Source organism: Lissotriton helveticus, chromosome 1_1 (assembly GCF_964261635.1).
Source record: "Lissotriton helveticus chromosome 1_1, aLisHel1.1, whole genome shotgun sequence".
Lineage (NCBI taxonomy): Eukaryota > Metazoa > Chordata > Amphibia > Caudata > Salamandridae > Lissotriton > Lissotriton helveticus.
Window position 1 is genome coordinate 32475039 of NC_136057.1, and position 22498 is coordinate 32497536.

A 22498-nucleotide genomic window follows, 5' to 3' on the forward strand; every position below is an offset into this window, starting at 1 on the left:
GACTTGGGCAAGGACTTGCGACTGGGTAGAAAATGTACGCAGAAAGAGAAGTAGAGCGCTGATCAGGACCATACAGGAAGTTAGAGGAGAAAAAGGAACCAAAGGGGAAGCCTGCACGAAGGAACAAGATGGAAAAGACTCAGAAAGGATAGGCACTCATGAGGTGATTTAGCACACAGAATAATTACACCCTGGACGAGTGTGCAAGACTCATATATGAAACAACATTAACAGTAAAAGGAGTGTGGGGTAAAGCACTCAGGAGCTCCACACGGTAAGACTGAATCTCAGTAAGTTCATCACCCACAATTGCTGTTACAAAGACTGACGGCAAATACCCACATATAGGACATGCATGCACAGGCCGGGTCTGAGGAGCTTATACCTATGGTAAGGTTATAAATATAACTCGAAGACAATAGTCACAGTGAACAAGAAACACCACCTAGGTTGTCAGCTGTGCCCAGGGATCCTGGCGATGAAACAGGAACACGCAAGGCAGTAGAACTAAACACAAGAAAATAGACAAGGAGTTAGCAAGGAGGAGTGCTTAACAGGAAAGGAAGGACATCACAGGACAAACTTGGCAGAAAGCAACTAACAAACATACAAGGTAATAGAAGCAAGACAGCAGGAAAAGAAAGACAGTAAACTAGGAACTGTAACCAAGGAAACGGGAAGAAAAGCAGGAACTGGAAAAGGATGAACAGATGGGGAAGCTACAAGGGTATACTAGAATAGTGCAGGTTCAGGAATCAAGAAAACAAAGTAGCATAGAAGGCAGTGCTGGGGCAGGAACAAGAAGTGAGCAAAAGCTCAGGAGTCAAGGCAGCACTGCAGACAGTGCTGGTTCAGGAACAGGGAACTACCAAAGCTTCAGGAGTCAAGGCAGCACTGCAGGCAGTGCTAGTCAGGAACAACTGCTGCAGCTCAGGAACAAGGAAAGCTCAGGAGTCAAGGCAGCACTGCAGACAGTGCAGGTTCAGGAACAACTGCTGCAGCTCAGGAACAAGGAAACACTGGAAACAAGGATATCAAAGCCTCAGGAAAGACTGGAACAAGGCTCAGTCTCACCGGTACACAGCTACAATGACCAACACTGGACTGAAGGGAGCTGGGGCTTAAAAGAGCTCTCAGTAATCACATGCATCAGATGTGCTAGGCTAGCAGCAGCCAGCCACAGGTGAGCTGAATTCCTCCACCCATCCTTGGCCTGCAGGTGTGGTGGAGATGAAGCAGTGAGCAGAGAATTCTAGGTAACAGATGGTCAAACATGAGCACGCTGGCTTTCACAAAACCAGGCAAGGATTGGGAATGATGGCAATGTGCATGTTGAATTCAAATGACTGAAAGTCAGTATATGCAAGAAGGAGAGGGTATGGAAGCTTATGAGAACACTGGAGATCCCCACAATTCTGCCCCCTGGTGGCAGGCACAAGAATGCAGGGAGTGAGGTGTGACAGTTGTTGCAACCGAATAAAGATTTTTATGATCAATGTCACTCAATCCGGCTGCATCTCTTCACAATGGGTTATAGATCTGCAGCCAAATAATGCACGTGGGGCAATAGAACTGCACACCCTTCATCCTCCTGTAGCATTTAGGGGTTTGAGACTCAATCTAAGTTACATATTTGTCGCCAAAAATGAAAGCAAATCTTATCAAATTCAAGATGAAGTTAAGTACAATATGATGGAGACATTTCCATTCTGATAGCAAAACCCTAGCTACCCCCTTCGCCGCTTAAACGAAGTACTAATTCGAAACTATTGTTAATGGTTAATATTCTTAAACCACAGGCCAGTGTGAAGGACCTTTGTGAATCGGGCCCTGAGGGAGTGTGATGATGCAGGGAATGCTGAGTGTAGATCTTGAAGATGGAATATTAAGTTTGGATACTGAGGGAGTGTGATGCATGGAATGTTGAGTGTGGCTACCAAGGGAGTGTGATGATGCATTGAATACTGAGTGTAGATACTGAGGAAGTGTGATAATGCCTGGAATGCTGGGTGTAGATTCTGAGGGAGTGTGATAATGCATGTAATGTTTAGAGTGGATACTCATGGAGTATGATGATGCATGGAATGCCGAGTGCAGATACTGATGGAGTGTGATGATGCATGGAATGCTGAGTGTAGATACTGAGGGAGTGTGATAATATATGGAATGTTTAGAGTGGATACTCATGGAGTATGATGATGCACGGAATGCTGAGTGTAGATACTGAGGGAGTGTGATAATATATAGAATGTTTAGAGTGGATACTCATGGAGTATGATGATGCATGGAATGCTGAGTGTAGATACTGAGGGGGTGTGATAATATATGGAATGTGTAGAGTGGATACTCATGGAGTGTGATGATGCATGGAATGCTGAGTGTAGATACTGAGGGAGTGTGATAATATATAGAATGTTTAGAGTGGATACTCATGGAGTATGATGATGCATGGAATGCTGAGTGTAGATACTGAGGGAGTGTGATAATATATGGAATGTTTAGAGTGGATACTCATGGAGTGTGATGATGCATGGAATGCTGAGTGTAGATACTGAGGGAGTGTGATAATGTATGGAATGTTTAGAGTGGATACTCATGGAGTATGATGATGCATGGAATGCTGAGTGTGGATACTGAGGGAGTGTGATTCACAGAATGCTGATGATGATACTGAGGGAGTGTGATGATGCATGGAATGCTGAGTGCAGATACTGAGGTTGTGTGATGATGCAGGGAATGCTGAGTGTTGATACTGAGGGAGTGTGATGCATGGAATGCTGAGTGTAGATACTGAGGAAGTGTGATGAATCAGGGAATGCTGAGTGTGGATACTGAGGGAGTGTGATGATGCATGGAATGCTGAGTGCAGATACTGAGGGAGTGTGATGATGCATGGAATGCTGATTGCAGATACTGAGGGAGCGTGATGATGCATGGAATGCTGAGTGTAGATACTGAGGAAGTGTGATGAATCAGGGAATGCTGAGTGTGGATACTGAGGGAGTGTGATGATGCATGGAATGCTGAGTGCAGATACTGAGGGAGTGTGATGATGCATGGAATGCTGAGTGCAGATACTGAGGGAGTGTGATGATGCATGGAATGCTGAGTGTTGATACTGAGGGAGTGTGATGCATGGAATGCTGAGTGTAGATACTGAGGAAGTGTGATGAATCAGGGAATGCTGAGTGTGGATACTGAGGGAGTGTGATGATGCATGGAATGCTGAGTGCAGATACTGAGGGAGTATGATGATGCATGGAATGCCGAGTGCAGATACTGAGGGAGTGTGATGATGCATGGAATGCTGAGTGCAGATACTGAGGGAGTGTGATGATGCATGGAATGCTGAGTGCAGATACTGAGGTTGTGTGATGATGCAGGGAATGCTAAGTGTTGATACTGAGGGAGTGTGATGCATGGAATGCTGAGTGTAGATACTGAGGAAGTGTGATGAATCAGGGAATGCTGAGTGCGGATACTGAGGGAGTGTGATGATGCATGGAATGCTGAGTGCAGATACTGAGGGATTGTGATGATGCATGGAATGCTGAGTGCAGATACTGAGGGAGTGTGATGATGAATGGAATGCTGAGTGCAGATACTGAGGGAGTGTGATGATGCATGGAATGCTGAGTGCAGATACTGAGGGAGTGTGATGATGAATGGAATGCTGAGTGCAGATACTGAGGGAGTGTGATGCATGGAATGCTGAGTGCAGATACTGAGGAAGTGTGATGATGCAGGGAATGCTGAGTGTGGATACTGAGGGAGTGTGATGAATCAGGGAATGCTGAGTGTGGATACTGAGGGAGTGTGATGATGCATGGAATGCTGAGTGCAGATACTGAGGGAGTGTGATGATGCATGGAATGCTGAGTGCAGATACTGAGGGAGTGTGATGATGCATGGAATGCTGAGTGTAGATACTGAGGAAGTGTGATGATGCAGGGAATGCTGAGTGTGGATACTGAGGGAGTGTGATGAATCAGGGAATGCTGAGTGTGGATACTGAGGGAGTGTGATGATGCATGGAATGCTGAGTGCAGATACTGAGGGAGTGTGATGATGCATGGAATGCTGAGTGCAGATACTGAGGGAGTGTGATGATGCATGGAATGCTGAGTGCAGATACTGAGGGAGTGTGATGATGCATGGAATGCTGAGTGTAGATACTGAGGAAGTGTGATGATGCAGGGAATGCTGAGTGTGGATACTGAGGGAGTGTGATGAATCAGGGACTGCTGAGTGTGGATACTGAGGGAGTGTGATGAATCAGGGACTGCTGAGTGTGGATACTGAGGGAGTGTGATGATGCATGGAATGCTGAGTGCAGATACTGAGGGAGTGTGATGATGCATGGAATGCTGAGTGCAGATACTGAGGGAGTGTGATGATGCATGGAATGCTGAGTGTAGATACTGAGGAAGTGTGATGATGCAGGGAATGCTGAGTGCAGATACTGAGGGAGTGTGATGATGCATGGAATGCTGAGTGTAGATACTGAGGAAGTGTGATGATGCAGGGAATGCTGAGTGCAGATACTGAGGGAGTGTGATGATGCATGGAATGCTGAGTGTAGATACTGAGGAAGTGTGATGATGCATGGAATGCTGAGTGCAGATACTGAGGGAGTGTGATGATGCATGGAATGCTGAGTGTAGATACTGAGGAAGTGTGATGATGCAGGGAATGCTGAGTGCAGATACTGAGGGAGTGTGATGATGCATGGAATGCTGAGTGTAGATACTGAGGAAGTGTGATGATGCAGGGAATGCTGAGTGTGGATACTGAGGGAGTGTGATAATGCATGGAATGCTGAGTGCAGATACTGAGGGAGTGTGATGATGCATGGAATGCTGAGTGCAGATACTGAGGGAGTGTGATGATGCATGGAATGCTGAGTGTTGATACTGAGGGAGTGTGATGCATGGAATGCTGAGTGTAGATACTGAGGAAGTGTGATGAATCAGGGAATGCTGAGTGTGGATACTGAGGGAGTGTGATGATGCATGGAATGCTGAGTGCAGATACTGAGGGAGTATGATGATGCATGGAATGCCGAGTGCAGATACTGAGGGAGTGTGATGATGCATGGAATGCTGAGTGCAGATACTGAGGGAGTGTGATGATGCATGGAATGCTGAGTGCAGATACTGAGGTTGTGTGATGATGCAGGGAATGCTGAGTGTTGATACTGAGGGAGTGTGATGCATGGAAGGCTGAGTGTAGATACTGAGGAAGTGTGATGAATCAGGGAATGCTGAGTGCGGATAATGAGGGAGTGTGATGATGCATGGAATGCTGAGTGCAGATACTGAGGGAGTGTGATGATGCATGGAATGCTGAGTGCAGATACTGAGGGAGTGTGATGATGCATGGAATGCTGAGTGCAGATACTGAGGGAGTGTGATGATGCATGGAATGCTGAGTGTAGATACTGAGGAAGTGTGATGATGCAGGGAATGCTGAGTGTGGATACTGAGGGAGTATGATGAATCAGGGAATGCTGAGTGTGGATACTGAGGGAGTGTGATGATGCATGGAATGCTGAGTGCAGATACTGAGGGAGTGTGATGATGCATGGATGCTGAGTGCAGATACTGAGGGAGTGTGATGATGCATGGAATGCTGAGTGCAGATACTGAGGGAGTGTGATGATGCATGGAATGCTGAGTGTAGATACTGAGGAAGTGTGATGATGCAGGGAATGCTGAGTGTGGATACTGAGGGAGTGTGATGAATCAGGGACTGCTGAGTGTGGATACTGAGGGAGTGTGATGATGCATGGAATGCTGAGTGCAGATACTGAGGGAGTGTGATGATGCATGGAATGCTGAGTGCAGATACTGAGGGAGTGTGATGATGCATGGAATGCTGAGTGTAGATACTGAGCAAGTGTGATGATGCAGGGAATGCTGAGTGCAGATACTGAGGGAGTGTGATGATGCATGGAATGCTGAGTGTAGATACTGAGGAAGTGTGATGATGCAGGGAATGCTGAGTGCAGATACTGAGGGAGTGTGATGATGCATGGAATGCTGAGTGTAGATACTGAGGAAGTGTGATGATGCATGGAATGCTGAGTGCAGATACTGAGGGAGTGTGATGATGCATGGAATGCTGAGTGTAGATACTGAGGAAGTGTGATGATGCAGGGAATGCTGAGTGCAGATACTGAGGGAGTGTGATGATGCATGGAATGCTGAGTGTAGATACTGAGGAAGTGTGATGATGCAGGGAATGCTGAGTGTGGATACTGAGGGAGTGTGATAATGCATGGAATGCTGAGTGCAGATACTGAGGGAGTGTGATGATGCATGGAATGCTGAGTGCAGATACTGAGGGAGTGTGATGATGCATGGAATGCTGAGTGCAGATACTGAGGGAGTGTGATGATGCATGGAATGCTGAGTGTAGATACTGAGGAAGTGTGATGATGCAGGGAATGCTGAGTGTGGATACTGAGGGAGTGTGATGAATCAGGGACTGCTGAGTGTGGATACTGAGGGAGTGTGATGATGCATGGAATGCTGAGTGCAGATACTGAGGGAGTGTGATGATGCATGGAATGCTGAGTGCAGATACTGAGGGAGTGTGATGATGCATGGAATGCTGAGTGTAGATACTGAGGAAGTGTGATGATGCAGGGAATGCTGAGTGCAGATACTGAGAGAGTGTGATGATGCATGGAATGCTGAGTGTAGATACTGAGGAAGTGTGATGATGCAGGGAATGCTGAGTGCAGATACTGAGGGAGTGTGATGATGCATGGAATGCTGAGTGTAGATACTGAGGAAGTGTGATGATGCATGGAATGCTGAGTGCAGATACTGAGGGAGTGTGATGATGCATGGAATGCTGAGTGTAGATACTGAGGAAGTGTGATGATGCAGGGAATGCTGAGTGCAGATACTGAGGGAGTGTGATGATGCATGGAATGCTGAGTGTAGATACTGAGGAAGTGTGATGATGCATGGAATGCTGAGTGCAGATACTGAGGGAGTGTGATGATGCATGGAATGCTGAGTGTAGATACTGAGGAAGTGTGATGATGCAGGGAATGCTGAGTGCAGATACTGAGGGAGTGTGATGATGCATGGAATGCTGAGTGTAGATACTGAGGAAGTGTGATGATGCAGGGAATACTGAGTGTGGATACTGAGGGAGTGTGATAATGCATGGAATGCTGAGTGCAGATACTGAGGGAGTGTGATGATGCATGGAATGCTGAGTGCAGATACTGAGGGAGTGTGATGATGCATGGAATGCTGAGTGCAGATACTGAGGGAGTGTGATGATGCATGGAATGCTGAGTGTAGATACTGAGGAAGTGTGATGATGCAGGGAATGCTGAGTGTGGATACTGAGGGAGTGTGATGAATCAGGGACTGCTGAGTGTGGATACTGAGGGAGTGTGATGATGCATGGAATGCTGAGTGCAGATACTGAGGGAGTGTGATGATGCATGGAATGCTGAGTGCAGATACTGAGGGAGTGTGATGATGCATGGAATGCTGAGTGTAGATACTGAGGAAGTGTGATGATGCAGGGAATGCTGAGTGCAGATACTGAGAGAGTGTGATGATGCATGGAATGCTGAGTGTAGATACTGAGGAAGTGTGATGATGCAGGGAATGCTGAGTGCAGATACTGAGGGAGTGTGATGATGCATGGAATGCTGAGTGTAGATACTGAGGAAGTGTGATGATGCATGGAATGCTGAGTGCAGATACTGAGGGAGTGTGATGATGCATGGAATGCTGAGTGTAGATACTGAGGAAGTGTGATGATGCAGGGAATGCTGAGTGCAGATACTGAGGGAGTGTGATGATGCATGGAATGCTGAGTGTAGATACTGAGGGAGTGTGATGATGCATGGAATGCTGAGTGTGGATTCTGAGGGAGTGTGATGATGCAGGGAATGCTGAGTGTGGATTCTGAGGGAGTGTGATGAATCAGGGAATGCTTAGTATGGACGCTGAGGGATTGTGATGATGCAGGGAATGTTGGGGTCTCTGCACTGGGTGAAGTCTGGGACTTATCTAAAGTTGTAGATAGAATGGGTCCCTAACAGGATCTATCAGGCTATGGCTGTGGCTAGGGTTAAACAAAGAATGTACTTCCTACCTGAATGGCGATAGACTCTTAAGAGAAGACACTGCTCTCCACCTACAATATTGTTCGTCAGCATAGAGACACGAAGGTCGCATGCCCTCAAGCATGCTAGTAATCCCAAGGTGGCCAAAGGTAAAAAACGTCATGATATATATGTAGAATGTTTGCAATTATTTGTAAGGACACGGCAGAAGCAGTGTCTAACACCTGATGGTTCTCTTCTTAAACACTGGGCCCAGTAATGTATGTGACCAAATGTTGTGATAATCTGAAGTGAACTCTAATAAATTGGAGGCACCTCTGAAAATGATCAATGGTTACTTCTTTAATTCCCATAAGTGATTTTATCAATTAGTGAAAGAGCTGACCCATGTCTCATGGTAATAGCTGCTTCTTTAATGTGACATTCATGAATGTTCATAATTTCCACTTCAGTTGCTTCTAGTTTACTGAAAGATGTGTATACAAAGTGGGTATCATACACATCCAATTCCTCTATCCATCAGCTTCCTCTAACACAGATAAAATCTCCCTCTAAGACACACTTCGTCTTAATTAACAATCATCCCTACTTCAGCCCTGAAGAAGCAGCTATGTTTCGGCAGCTCATACAATCCATCAAGAGAATTAGAGGTGAAGATTGATGTATTTCAGCAGTGCCTCTGTTTTGTTAATAATTTTCCTAGAGTCAACATCTTGGGGAGTTTGGTGCCCCTTAAGATACCTGAGCACTGGGTATTATTTATCATGTAATGCCCTAAAACTGTCTGTGAGTCAGACCTATAACTCTTATACTCCTAGTAGATAGTTACCCCTCCTGCTGCTAGGTATGTGTAGGACTTAAAAGGCCCTACCTCATACTGAGTGTTCTAGGTTTGCCTCTATGTGTTTACAATAGAGCTCAGAACTCCCAGATCCGAGAGTAGCATTGGATTCTAATAGTGAAGCACACTAAATACTGAGCCCTACAACTTCTGTGCATCACATTGTAGCCTGAATTTCATGTACAGCACTATGGGTTTGATTTTACAGAGCTCTGATGCCTATTAAGGTGTAGTGTAGGCTCTACAAAAATATACATATATAAAACAAATGCATGCATGTATAGAAAGATAAAGGAACAAGAGACATACCCTTTGTAAAAAAGTGGGCCTTGTATTTCCCATATCGAACAGCGTACGCTCCGCGGATCTCATCTGGGGAAACTGGATAGTAGAACATTGTATTTCTCTTACTCTAAAATGTTGCAAGAGACCACATTTAAACATCACTCTTGAGTACTTTTCCTAAGATTGCAATAATTAATCACAGCAAGCATGACCACACATCTGCATTGCATTTATTTCTGGTGACAAGGAGATTATGGTGAAAACTGTGTTTATGTCACAATACGTGTCCATCCCATAATCCTCATGTATAACTCTTTCCGTGCTGATGACGGAACCGCTCCGTCATCAGCCGCGGTGGCACTGTGCTGATGACGGAGCGGTTCCGTCATCGCCCGCCCGATGCACCTGCGCGGCGCTGATTTCGCGCCTGCCCGGCGCGTCTATTAAGTGGGCTGGGCCATGACGGAACCGCTCCGTCATGAGCACAGCTCAACTGCGGCTGGTGACGGAGCGGTTCCGTCACCAGCATGGGCCCGCCACGCGCCCCTCCGCCCCTAGGCGCTGCGGCGGAATAGCTGCCGCAGCGATGTGGCTAAAGAAGGTTGTTCTTGTGGCAGTGAGCCTGGCAGTGTTATGTCCCACAGTGTCATCTCAGAGGTGACTACATCCTTCTCTTCTGACCTGGATCCCTATTATTCCAAACCAAGGAGGAACACAAGGATGTAAAATAATCTGCAAGGGTGAGATAAGGAGATAGGGAGTGACATGTGGTGAAGGAAAGATGAATGAGGTGAAATCAGGACAATGCAGGCTTGGTGTCGGCACCTGACCTTCAATGGAGCCGACAGTAGGCTTCCGATCAAAACTTTGTGGCCTTGTAGTTTTTCTGTGGTCACTTCAAACCAGTTCTGGGGGCAGCTCCTCTCCCTCTGGGTTTGGAGCCTGCCTGGCTGGGGGACCAAAGAAAGGCCCTGCCCAGTGTCCTCTCACACTTGCCGGTGACAGGTGATGACTCCTTAAAGTTAATCAATTTCCTGGGGGCAGCCCAAATGGACATTCTGCCAGAGTAACATACACACCTTCCCACACCCAAAGCCTTTGCCTTGTTCTGGGATTAGTTTATATACCTCATCAATGGCTGTATTGTAATCATCCCACATTGAATTCACTCATTGGTATATCCCCGCTTTCAGTCACTCCTGAGTTTCTAACCTGTTCATGCATTCACCCAACTCACTCACCACTCATTTAAAGACTAAAGGCCAGATCAACCGTCCGCCACAGTCTTAATCAGGGGCTAATTCACGTATCCACCCATATACACTTCCACTGACCTGCATAGTCATCCCTCATCCATTTATCCATCCATTTTTTAAACAATGCAGTCCTCTATTAATAAGCCATCCATTCTCACCTTGGCTAACACATGACTGTGTGGTGTGAGATTATAGAAGGCCATGCCCTTCAGTGCTCGGGGTGTTTCAATAGAGTGCATTCATGGTTGATTAAGGCCAGGGACAGAAATTTGCACAATAGGGTTTGAGGCTGGCAAGGAGATACTTTGGTGCTCTTTAGGGGACTGGATAAGCATGTAATGAATTATGCTGTTATAGTTAAGCCAAATTCTAGTCCCCGTGGTATTCCACAACGCATACCGCACTACTAATCAATGCTGGCTGAACTTTCTGTGTATTGATTCAAGAGAGCCATCACACTATACACTGACACATACTGCAAATCACCCCCACACAGAAGGATCGAGTATTATAGACTGAGCACTAACCTTGCCACCACTGAAGAGAAGATCGAGCATGCTATAGCCATCCAGAGTCACACTCGGCAAAGGCACGCCAGCCAATGCCGCCAGGGTCGGCAGGATGTCTAAGGTGCTGGCTAGCTCGTGGGTCACCCCTGACAGCATAAAAGAGGTTTACAACTTAGAAGAGAGATCAGGACATGTTATTTTCAATATAGTGAACCAGTTACATTTGCTTTTCAAATGAAACATTTGTTGAAGACTCAAACTTTTTATTAGACTGATTAAATTAATGACCAACAGCAACTGCTTTAATATGGTTGGACAATCATCTATGCTTTCATCAGCTTTCTCCATGTAAGTCCATAAAATCCTAGTTTGCAGACACTGACTGTTTTAGGTAGTGTGTAAGACATAGTGGATTTGCATCAAGGATGAGTTTAGATATCAGTCCAGCAAATGCTGTACCCCCGTATGTTTTTGCCTCCGAGTGATCCCAACCAGCTATAGGTCCCATATGATCCGACTGTGGGTCCCATAGGGGGAATCTACCCTTTATGGATCTAAATCCTCTGTGGCCATAATCCTTTGTGGATTTCCCTATTGTCTGTGCCATCTCATGTGCTTTCAGGGCGCATGTTTTTAGACCTTCATGTTTGAAACAGCTTTTGTCTTAACACATCTGGGGTACTCTTACCTAACCCATGGATCTGGAAAATGCTGCCAAACTCACTCTCCGGCGCAAAAGAGATGGCCTTTGGCAGGTGGGAAAAACTCCAACTATTCCTAGTGTTTGCATTGTCATACCCTGGCATTCTGCAAACACCATTTTCAGAATCTCCATTGAAGGGAGTCCAATTTTAGGAAGGCGTATTGTTAGTAAGTGGGGGTTCAGATAGTTATAATACCACAATCAATAATATGGTCCAGCAAGGGCTCAATAAATTAATCCTTGCTCCACCCTTAGTAGCTTGGCAACAAGCAGTCAGGCTTAACTTAGGAGACAGGTAAAACATTTCATATCGCCAAAACAGGTCATAAGTAAAAGACACAAAACAATAAAAAAAATCAACCTAATTTTATAAAAATAGAGAATAGTTGTATCTTTAACATGACACCAAAACAACAAAACTCCAATGAAGGGAACCAGAGATATTAATTTTTAAAGATTAAATAAAAAATTCTGCATACTTGCATCAAAAAGCTTAAAGCTCCACTTGCGGCTATCTGGTTGAGCTGGGCCGGGACAAAGTCAAAGTTTTAGGCCTACTACAATGGACCGCTGGTCAGCTAGGTCGAGCACTAGGTCCCTTTCATGATTTTACCTTCGCACTCAGTCACTTTTTTGGAGCTTTTCTCTCAACGACGAGCCCTCAGGTTCCTTGAATCCTGCGTTGGCTTCGATGAAGGTGGCCTGCTGCAGGAAGAAGCCACAGTGAGCCCCAGGCAGTCTTTGTCCTTGGTGTCGATGGTGAGGAGCGCTGCAGATTTTAGCAGAACAAGCCGGCATGGACAGGGCAATTCTGAAGTCAACAACACTGGCTTAACTCTTGATGTTGAGTCAGTCTTCTTCTGGTGCTTTTTACCAATACTTTGCAAAAAGTTCCCAGCAGCACCAGCCAAGGGTTCAAAAGTTCGGGATTGCCTCTAGGGGTCTGGGAGTCAATCGTCCACAATGCACCTGGTCAGTCCAGGAAAATATATTTGTAGATGGTCCGCTTGAGTTGTCCTCTCTTTGGCTGTTGCAAGTGGCTTCTTCCAGCACTTATCTACCTGTTGCTGTTCAGAAGTCCACTCCTTTTCCTTGAATTAGGCACAGTGCTTCTTTTGTGGGGACTGTAGAGTGCAGAAAGTGCAGTTCTTCTGAGTGCAACATCTTCTGTGTTGCAGTTCAAGGTTCCAGCAGGGCAGTACTTCTTCAGATGTTCCAAGCAGTGATCTCAGGAGCTCCTGCAGCTCTGCCTTATTTATCCTCCATTCTTGGCTGGCAAAAGGGTGGGTCTACCCATCCAATATGGGCAAAGTTGACTTCTCTGCTATGACCACTTCCTGCAAAGTGTGGTATATTTTTGAACCAAAATGCACTGTTCTTCAAAAAATTGAAATGGAGAAGTTCTCCCCTTGGGGTGTGTGCATGGCTAACCCAATCCACAGATGTGGCTTACCATTCACAACACTCCCTTTCCTGCCCCTCTCCTAATTAAATTAGAGGTGTTCCCATCTGGCTGGGGATCAAGGAAGTGGGTGTTGGCCTAGGTCCTGTGACATCTTTTTTCCTGCTTTTGAAGTTCCGTTTACCTCTCCTGCCCCCTTCCTCTCCCTGGCTTCTCCAGGAAGCAATCTTCTCCCAACAAATGGCTGTATTGTTTCAGCCCGAGACCTCTTCACACTTACTCAGGGAGCAGCTCAGACTGTCAAGGTTGGTAAGTCGTAATGGCTGCTACAGGGCTGTTTTAGGTAACTTCAGGAAAGTAAGTGCTAAAACTACTTTCCTGTAACAGTTATAACAAATCGAAGCTTGGCGAGTTGTTGGATGTATTGTAGCAATTATTGTGATACTTTGAATCATATTTTGAGCGAAATCCAATCAAAAGTTAGACTTTATTAAACTTTGATAAAGCATTTCAAAGTGAACCTATGGGGTTAGCTGCACTACAATTAGGGAAAAGCAACTTTGGCTGCTTCTCCATACTAGGACATATAAAACAAATGTTATATTGTCCCTGCTTTTTACAACAATGCACACTACTATTGGGGCACCTAGAGTAGACCTTAGGAGTGACATATGTATAAAAAGGTAGTTTTGTACTTTGGAAGTATTTTTAATTCCAAAGTCGAATTTGGACATATTAAACATAGAAGCACCGGTGCACCACAACACATAGCACAATAAGAGTCAATATAGAGTCCAAATTCCAAGAGTCACTGGAGTAGAGGTTCCTCGGTTAGATCTCTTTAATTCATTAGAAAAATAGAGCACAATACAGCCAACGCGTTTCGTCCCAGGGTGGGACTTCTTCAGGGCTGTTAAATGTAAACATATAAACAAACATATATAAGGCACATAAAAAATACATATATATAGACATCATAAAGCCGTACAAAAACAAAACACCATATTTTAAAATACCACAATTCATTATGCAACATTTGGCTTGATGTTATCTTTATCTCGTCAGGTCTGTTAATATATTGACATACATAGACAGACAGCTTTAGCGACAATACAGGACTAATCTGTTTCCATCTATCATTTGTATATTGGGTTACAAAACCCTTTTTCATTATATACATAGTCTGAACAACAGAGGTTGTCTGAATACATAATGAGCAAACGAGCGGGAGAGGAGAAGAGAGCAAGGAGGAGTAAAGAGAGAAGGGAGGAACTGATATAGCCAAAAGATAAGTACGTTTTTTATATTTCAAGATAAGACAAGTATATACAAAGAGGAATAGGAATACAGGAGAAGGGAGAAAGATCAGAACCTGAGACCCCCCCATCTTTACTTCGTGAGTCTCACCAACGAGGAACGTATTCGAAAGCAAAACATTTGCATCAGTAGCCATCACTAACTGTACATTTAATTGTGCGTATTAATTCAACAACATAATAGCTCAGGCAAACAAATTGAATCAATGTTCCTCAGCGTGAACCACAATGCTGGGGGTCCAGTTATGTTCATGTTTAAACAGACAGTGACACTTACAAGAAACGAGTAATTTGATGGCCGTCCCAGTGCAAATCTCCGCTGGTTTTGAAAAGGTTTTTATATACTGACCCAAGGTATAAGGTTGAAACAATGTTCCATCAGACAACTACACAAGGTTAAAATTTAATCTGTGGGCGGAAAGGTGGAGCCATTAGTAATACCCCTTACCAGAATCAATCTTTTCAGTATAGCCCGGTATAGTTAACTAGGTCAATGAATCATGTTCCTAAAAGTAAGTACACTTACGAGTCCAAGAAAAATATGTGGGCCGTTCAAGTGTATAGGCACGGGGGAGTACCGATGGAAGTGGTGCACGACCTGCAGGTAATAGGTCAGAAAGCGATATTGTACATTTTCTACACATATATACATTTCCAAACTCTGTAGAAGAGGGTACGCCCGATAGGTTATCATATTTAATAAAGAAAAGATGATGGGACAATGGTTTTGTGGGCTTCTGTTGACATGCAGTACCCTTTTCAGATTCCACGCCCGTCGTGAGCTACTAATAGTGTTCCCTGTGGGGGGATCTGTTGCTGCACGATTTCCTTTCATTTCTTTAATAAATATGAGAACCTATCGGGGTATTTTAAAATATGGTGTTTTGTTTTTGTACGGCTTTCTGATGTCTATATATATATGTATTTTTATATGTGCCTTATATATGTTTGTTTATATGTTTGCATTGAACAGCCCTGCAGAAGTCCCACCCTGGGACGAAACGCGTTGGCTGTATTGTGCTCTATTTTTCTAATGAAATAAAGAGATCTAACCGAGGAACCTCTACTCCTGTGACTCATTGGAATTTGGACTCTATGTTGACTCTTATTGTGCTATATGCTGTGGTGCACCTGTTCTTCTCTGTTTAATTGACTGAGTTCCTGAGGGAACAGGCATTGTAACAGTGGGTGCTATTCGGTGTGCACACGAACCCCTGTCAAATTAGTAGGGGTAATATTTATTAGTTGGGGCTATTCCATGTTAGGTGCTGACTCTGAGAAGGTCCCACTGTTAGGTCTAGTTTTGTTCGAATTTGGACATAGTTTTATTGTAAAACCAGCCTGCAATGCACGGGTGTCTTTAAAATGGCACAAGACACCACAGAAAGCAACGTACATGCAAGAAGTCCACTGAGGTCTCAATACTTACATGTTCTACCAGATACTAGGGATTTAGAGGTAGGTTGCTTTGTCCAATGTGAAGTAACCACCAGTATCAGTCAAAAAAGTGGATGATCAGGACCAAAAAGACGACTTTCCTACACCCATGTTATCTAATTTTCACACATTGAAATATTCCCTTTAATATTAGAACTTCCTTCGTACTATTGTCAATACAACTCCACGTCATTCATGTGATTGCTGCTGTGGCTTAAAAAATGGCACTTGCCCTCGTTAACTAGAAACAATTTGCAAACAGCCAGCTCACTGACGAACCGTTCCACACCCTACACAAATACCGGGTATATCCATCGGTGGGTGCAGCTTTTCCCGCTTTCCCTGGTCACATATCAGTAAAATAGAGTTGTAAAAACATTTGTAAAGGTTGACGTTCCCCCAGTAGGGCATCTTGGCACTACGACCAGAGCTTGCTTGACAGAAGCAGAACAATGAACCACTGACACACAAAATAATGAATTTTGATTGGATTTCTGTAGGGTTTGGAGTCCAAGAAAACACACTCAAGTAGAGGGAGGTGTTTGTTTAAGAAGGAATCAAGCACCACCATGTGCACTTTCTCTGTGGCTATGGAATTTTGTATGTTATCATTTTATATGTAAGTATGTATGTATGGGTGTACGTGTGTGTATGTATGTATGCATGTATGTATATACAAATGGATGTATGCATGTATGTATGTAAGTATATATGCATGTATGCATATAAGCATGTATGTATGCATATGTATTTATGCATGTGTATATGTATGCATATATATATTTATATATGTATCCATGTATGCATGTACTCTTGTGTTATGTAGGCATGAATGTATGTATGTATGCATGTATGTATTTATGTATCCATGCATGTATGTAAGCATGCATGAATGTATGTATGTATGCATGTATGTATTTATGTATCCATGCATGTATGTAAGCATGCATGAATGTATGTATGTATGCATGTATGTATTTATGTATCCATGCATGTATGTAAGCATGCATGAATGTATGTATGTATGCATGTATGTATTTATGTATCCATGCATGTATGTAAGCATGCATGAATGTATGTAACTGTATTTATGTAGCGCTTACTACCCTTTATTTTTTTATCAAAATCACTGACCTCCAAACGACAGTTCAGGCCTTAGTCATCTCAAGGCTGGAGTATGGCAGTTCCACCCTCGCTGGCCTTCCAAAAACCTCTACCGCACCGTTAAAAGCCTGTCTCAACGCCGCAGCTAGACTCATCTCTGGATCAAGGAAATTCAATCACATTTCGCCACACCTGAAGGCACTTATGAAGGCCGCATTCACTTAAAGATTGCATGTATTACCCATGAGGCGTTACACCACAATACCCCGCAGTTCCTAGCCCAAAAACGTACTTTATCTGGAGGAAACAGACATTCCAGGAGCACTGATAACCTACTCCCGAAACCCGCAAGGTTCATAAAGACAAATAAAACAACCGCAAAGGTGCACCACAACAAGCAAGATAATAAGTGCAAATGGTATTTAAGCACGATGAAGAAATATTTCACAAAGAAATGTTGATAGTCTTCTTTTAATCTTTAATTTTCAATTTGCAGTGAAACATATACAGCCGACGCGTTTCGTCCCAAGCTGGGACTTCTTCAGGGCTTTAAGTTTATGATGCGTCGCTTATGGAGACAATGTGAGTGGAACCGGGGTCCAAGAGGCGCCTTCCCAGATACTGTAATCCTGATGTAAATTAGTTCATTCCCATGTCGAATTAACAAATTTGGACTGTAAGCATGCTAATGGGTGATGAAGGCAGTGCTTATCAAAGTTCCTGAGTGGTGTAAACGGTCTTGCCACCTTATTTTTGTATCTGTCTTAAGCCGTCTACTGGGTGGTCTATAGATCTAGTGATGGACTGAAGGTCCTATTTGTCCAAGGGAGGAGGGTGTAGGCACTGTGTTCCAGCAGGCCGTTCCTGATAAAACGGCCGGCGCCCATCCACAGCCCTCGTCCCACCGAAACACCCACAGCGACGTCGAGTTCATAAAGACCATAACCTCCAACAGAGCTTTCTCTGGAGCGGCACCAAGAATCTGGATCTCGCTTCCCCCAATCATCAGAAAAATCACCTCAACACACCTCTTCAAAAAGGAAGATAAATCCTTCCTGATGAGCAAACTCCTACCGTAAACTCCCCACTCTTACCGAGCCAGCATCAAATCTCATCTCAAAGATAACGCTTCTTCAATCACGTTTTGACTCCCTATTGTATTGTTGTTCTCTATTTCGGCCATCTCCCAGCTTACCGTATTATGTACTTGTCACTTATTTGGCATTTCTTTTTATGTACGTGTTACTTGATTTGCGCTTATTTCGATTGGTGTGGTTTCATGCTCACTTTGTAAAGCGCTCGGTTACCCGTCTCTTGGGTCTGGTTCGCGCTATGGAAAACTCTAAAAATAAATAAATAAAAAATAAGTAGTATGTGGAACCCAAAAAGGATTAGTGGTGAATTAGTACAGGGAAAACATGAATTAATTTGAGCGGTGGACAGGTGAGTTTGTTAGTTGGGTTGAAAAGGATGATGGCGGGATAGTAGAAGGGAGAGTCTAGTAAGTGTTTATTGGGAAATAATAGTAGTGGGGAGGTCCAAGTAGTGAAATGAGGTCTCAGATTAATCTAAGGAGGGATAAATGAGGGAAGAATTTAGAAAGGGTTGTTTGGGGGATCTTAGTAGTATATTGAGGTGTGGGGTGATGCAAGGAGGGATAGAGAGTGAAAGAGTCCAGAAAGAGTAATTTTGAAGCTCATAGTAGGAGAATGAGGTTTGGGATGAGTCAGAGAGTGGAGGTAGAGGATATACTGGGAGAGCTATAGGGTGAATCATAGGATAGTGCATTGGAAAGACGCAAATGTGTTGTTATAACACTAGGAGTAAAGTAATAGATAGATATAAACCACCAACAGCCCATACAAAAACTCTATTTTAGAAACAATCCCTTACAAGGGGAGTTTACCCACCTTTCCTCAACGTGCTTCGTGTGATCTTTGCAAGGGGACTGGCTCACCAAGATCGCAAATGAAACCGCACCCATCGTAAGTACTAGGATGAGGAAGAAAGGAGTCCTATTGCAAGATTTATGAGGATCTACCATCAACCATCTTGATATAAGGCATACCAGAATCCAAAACAATGTCGTATCATCTATTGATGTATATATGTGGTATTTCTATAACACAGACGTAGCCAAAAGGCAGCAGACCTCTGTACAGAGTCAAAGGCGAGCATCAAGTCAACAAGTATTAAGCGGGGAAGCTGGGTTGTGTTTCTCTCAAGAGGTGAGTCTTCAACCCTTTCCTAAATTGCAGCAGTGTGAGGGCGATGCTGATGGACATAGGGATGAATATGTGACATTCCAACGCATGCCAGTACATGGCGTGCCGTTGCAACTCCAACCTCTCCCCGACTTTCTGTCGGGGGAGCGCTGGAAGTTGGAATAGAATAATTTTCTATTCCAACTCCAGTGTGAGCAACAGTAGGGAAGGTGTTGGAGTTAAATCCAATACCTTCTACCCACTGCTGCACACCTTTTTAGTTGCAGCAACATGCAATATAATGGCATTCATTGTAACGGTTGAGCAGTAAAGGCCGTTTCCCTATGGGGATGTTGTTCCAGATTTTGGGTACATAGATGGAAAAGTCCTGCTGCCTTGTTTCTTTTCTTCTTTTTTACACTCAGTAGTCTGCAGTCTGCTGGTGTCCTGGCTGTGGGTGTGCCAAGAACCACCAGAGATGGTCGGCTTCTCAGAAAGATAAGCAGTTGTGCTGGTCATATTGACTTTGTAAATGATGCAACTGCTTTGGGGGATGGTGCAGCTCGGCAAGAGCAGCCAATGGCGTTCAAGCAGGATGGGAGTGATGTAATTATATTTCTTCAGGCCTTTGATGGGAAGTGATGCTGCATGTAGGATGTGCCTAAGGGTTTTCTGTATACAGTCTGGCAGGCCAAGGCCAAGGATGTTACCTCCATCCAGATGTGAGAGTACCAGGGCTTGAACAGCAGGTCTAGAGACACTTTCAGGAAGAAACAGACCTTCTTTAAAAGAGAGAGCTGGTACCAGGACATCTTGTTTTTTGAGCAATATGTTCAGGAGGGTAAGGTCGGTGTCCACGAGGAATCCAAGTGTCTTGGAATTAGATGAAAGCTGGGGTTTGATGCTGTCAAAGATGTCATTGATGCAGGTTTCTTGCTGTTTCTTGTTATGTTAGTCTTGGCAAATAATAGACATTCTGCCTTGGTTGGTTAAGCTTCAGGTGGGCAGAGTACATCCAGGTCTGGACAAGGTGAAAGCTGTGTTTGAGGCTTTGGATGTCTGAAGCAGAGGAGGTTTTCAAGAATAGTTGAGAATCTACAGCATATTAGTGAATCTTGATGCTGTTATCCGTCAACAGAGCAGCAAAGGGCCAGATGTGTTGGTTAAAGATGACAGGGGACATAATGAGGGCTCTACATGCGATAGGGATCTTTCGTGAAATGTGAACAGACTAGTGTTGTTTGGAAAAGTAGGAGAACCAGAGATGATCATTACTGGTGAATCCTATTGAAGACTCCAGGGTGCCCACGAGGGTGGGGTGATCAACTGTGCCTGAGGCAGCTGAGAGGGTCAGCAATATCTGGAAGCAGGGGACATCTTCATTTGTTGTAAGAAAGACCTTGTCTATGATATGCAAGGTAGTGTTCTCCATGAGTGGAAGCCAAAGAGTAATCCAAAGAATCCAAACGTAGAGGGGTAAGCATCAAGAAGATGTATTACAATGAAGTGGAAGAAACTCCAGCCGCAGCTGTCCCAGGAATTCTCCAGTCAAGGGACCTTCACTGTTTCTGGTTTGACAACAAAAAATCCTACATTGAAAACTCTAATAGGAAAGAACCACTAAAGGACGCTTCAGAGAAATCTGAAGCAATAGGCCCATACTACTGAAAAATAATTCACAAAAGAAATATAATAAATATACATTGCCACACCAGGGTTAGCATTCATTTGATATTGTAGTCGAACAGATCGTTTTTTTAACCAAGTATGAACTACAGTTCCAGCAGTGGCAAAACTGACAATGACATTCCAACTGACATGGTACAGTCAGGTTAAGGCATAGTCAGGCATCTCCACAGCGACATCAATTATAACAGAAGCATGTTATAGAAGCGGCTGACTGCATGAAGGGCCATGGGCTGGTTTATTTATTTATCCAAAGTGTTTAACCCTGATTATGGTCCTTCTTATTACCTGTCAGAACATGACAATTTCTGTGATGTTCTTAGCCCATGCGATAGGGCTCTTGCTGGAATCTTGGGGCCCAATTCGCTGAATGAACTTAAGACTCAATCGTAAACTTACTACTATTTTGGTATTCACAGAATGCACTTACTACTTTTGGTATTCACAGAATGCACTTACTACTTTTAGTATTCACAGAAGTTAGGATTTTGTCTTAAGTTTGTCTTAAGACAGACTTAAGACAGATTTAATAAAGACTTAAGACAACTTAAGACAGACTTAAGACAAAATCCTAACTTCTGTGAATACCAAAAGTAGTAAGTGCATTCTGTGAATACCAAAAGTAGTAAGTGCATTCTGTGAATACCAAAATAGTAGTAAGTTTAGGATTGAGTTTTAAGTTCATTCTGTGAATCAGGCCCTTGGTGACTAGATGTTGGTGCCCGTCAATCTTTTAAGTGGGATTTCTCCCTCCTCCCCAGTACCTCAGTTCAAAGGGGATGCCACATCCCCCTTATCCAGGTCATGTAAACTAACCTGAGTCCATCCTGGATCCCACCTGACATCAGTCAGGAGAACTGTGCACCATCTGTAGGCCCCAGTGAAGACTCCAGCAAGATCCATCCATCCTTTCATCATTTTAAGATCAAGAGAAGTTGGCGGTAGAACAGCTGGGTTATAGATATAATTGCCATTTAAGTTGCAAGAGCCAATGTGTGGTGTGTGGCATATAAATGATCAGCATCCGAGCCCCGCTTGCATCCACTGAATTGTGTTCCCAGGTTATCACAGCATCATGGTTGGCAGACTCATGCATCATCAGGCACTTGACATACCTTGTGTGATTCGGCCAGGCCAGTAGACTATGGCGGGCTCTCTGACGCCGCCTTCATAGGTTGTGGCTTTCCCACATTTCAGAAGACCCGAGTTCCCTCCGCGGGAGTGGCGCATGGTCTCGGGTCTGTAACATGAAGCAGAAGAGATGGAAAGGTTCACACGAGGAAAGCCTAACAAGACAATGGCATTACAAATAGGCTTATGATTTAGATTTTTAATTATTTTTTTCAACCAAATGGTGTGGCAAAGCATACAGAGGTTGTGTCAATAGATATACACAAATGCTAAAAAAATAAGCAAACATAAAGAAATTGAATTGAAGATGTTGAAGGATGGAGCAGTCCTGTTCTGATTCTCAGGACCCTGCCAGAAGATGCTCTTTTGAGGGTAGATCATTGTCATCAACTGCTTTGAGGACAGATTTTTCCATGGTGTGTAGTGTAGTTCCTATTATCCCAATAGGCTCTGCGCATTGGAATAATACCTTCAATAGTATAGGCCTAGACCAGACGTTAACTAGGTCTACTACTGTCGATAT

The 22498-nt window shown here is 44.0% G+C and overlaps 1 protein-coding gene across 2 annotated transcripts in view; it reads right to left on the minus strand.

Annotated features, from left to right (window-relative positions):
- LOC144819699 (arylsulfatase A-like) overlaps positions 1 to 22498 on the minus strand; it is a 99590-nt gene that overhangs the window by 14204 nt on the left and 62888 nt on the right. For both annotated transcript variants that reach the window (XM_078677546.1, XM_078677503.1), the window contains 3 exons: positions 21960 to 22084; positions 11011 to 11138; positions 9252 to 9354 (listed from right to left, as the gene is read on the minus strand). In XM_078677546.1, the coding sequence (XP_078533672.1) occupies positions 9252 to 9354; positions 11011 to 11138; positions 21960 to 22084 (356 nt within the window). The remainder of the gene's footprint in view (positions 1 to 9251; positions 9355 to 11010; positions 11139 to 21959; positions 22085 to 22498) is intronic.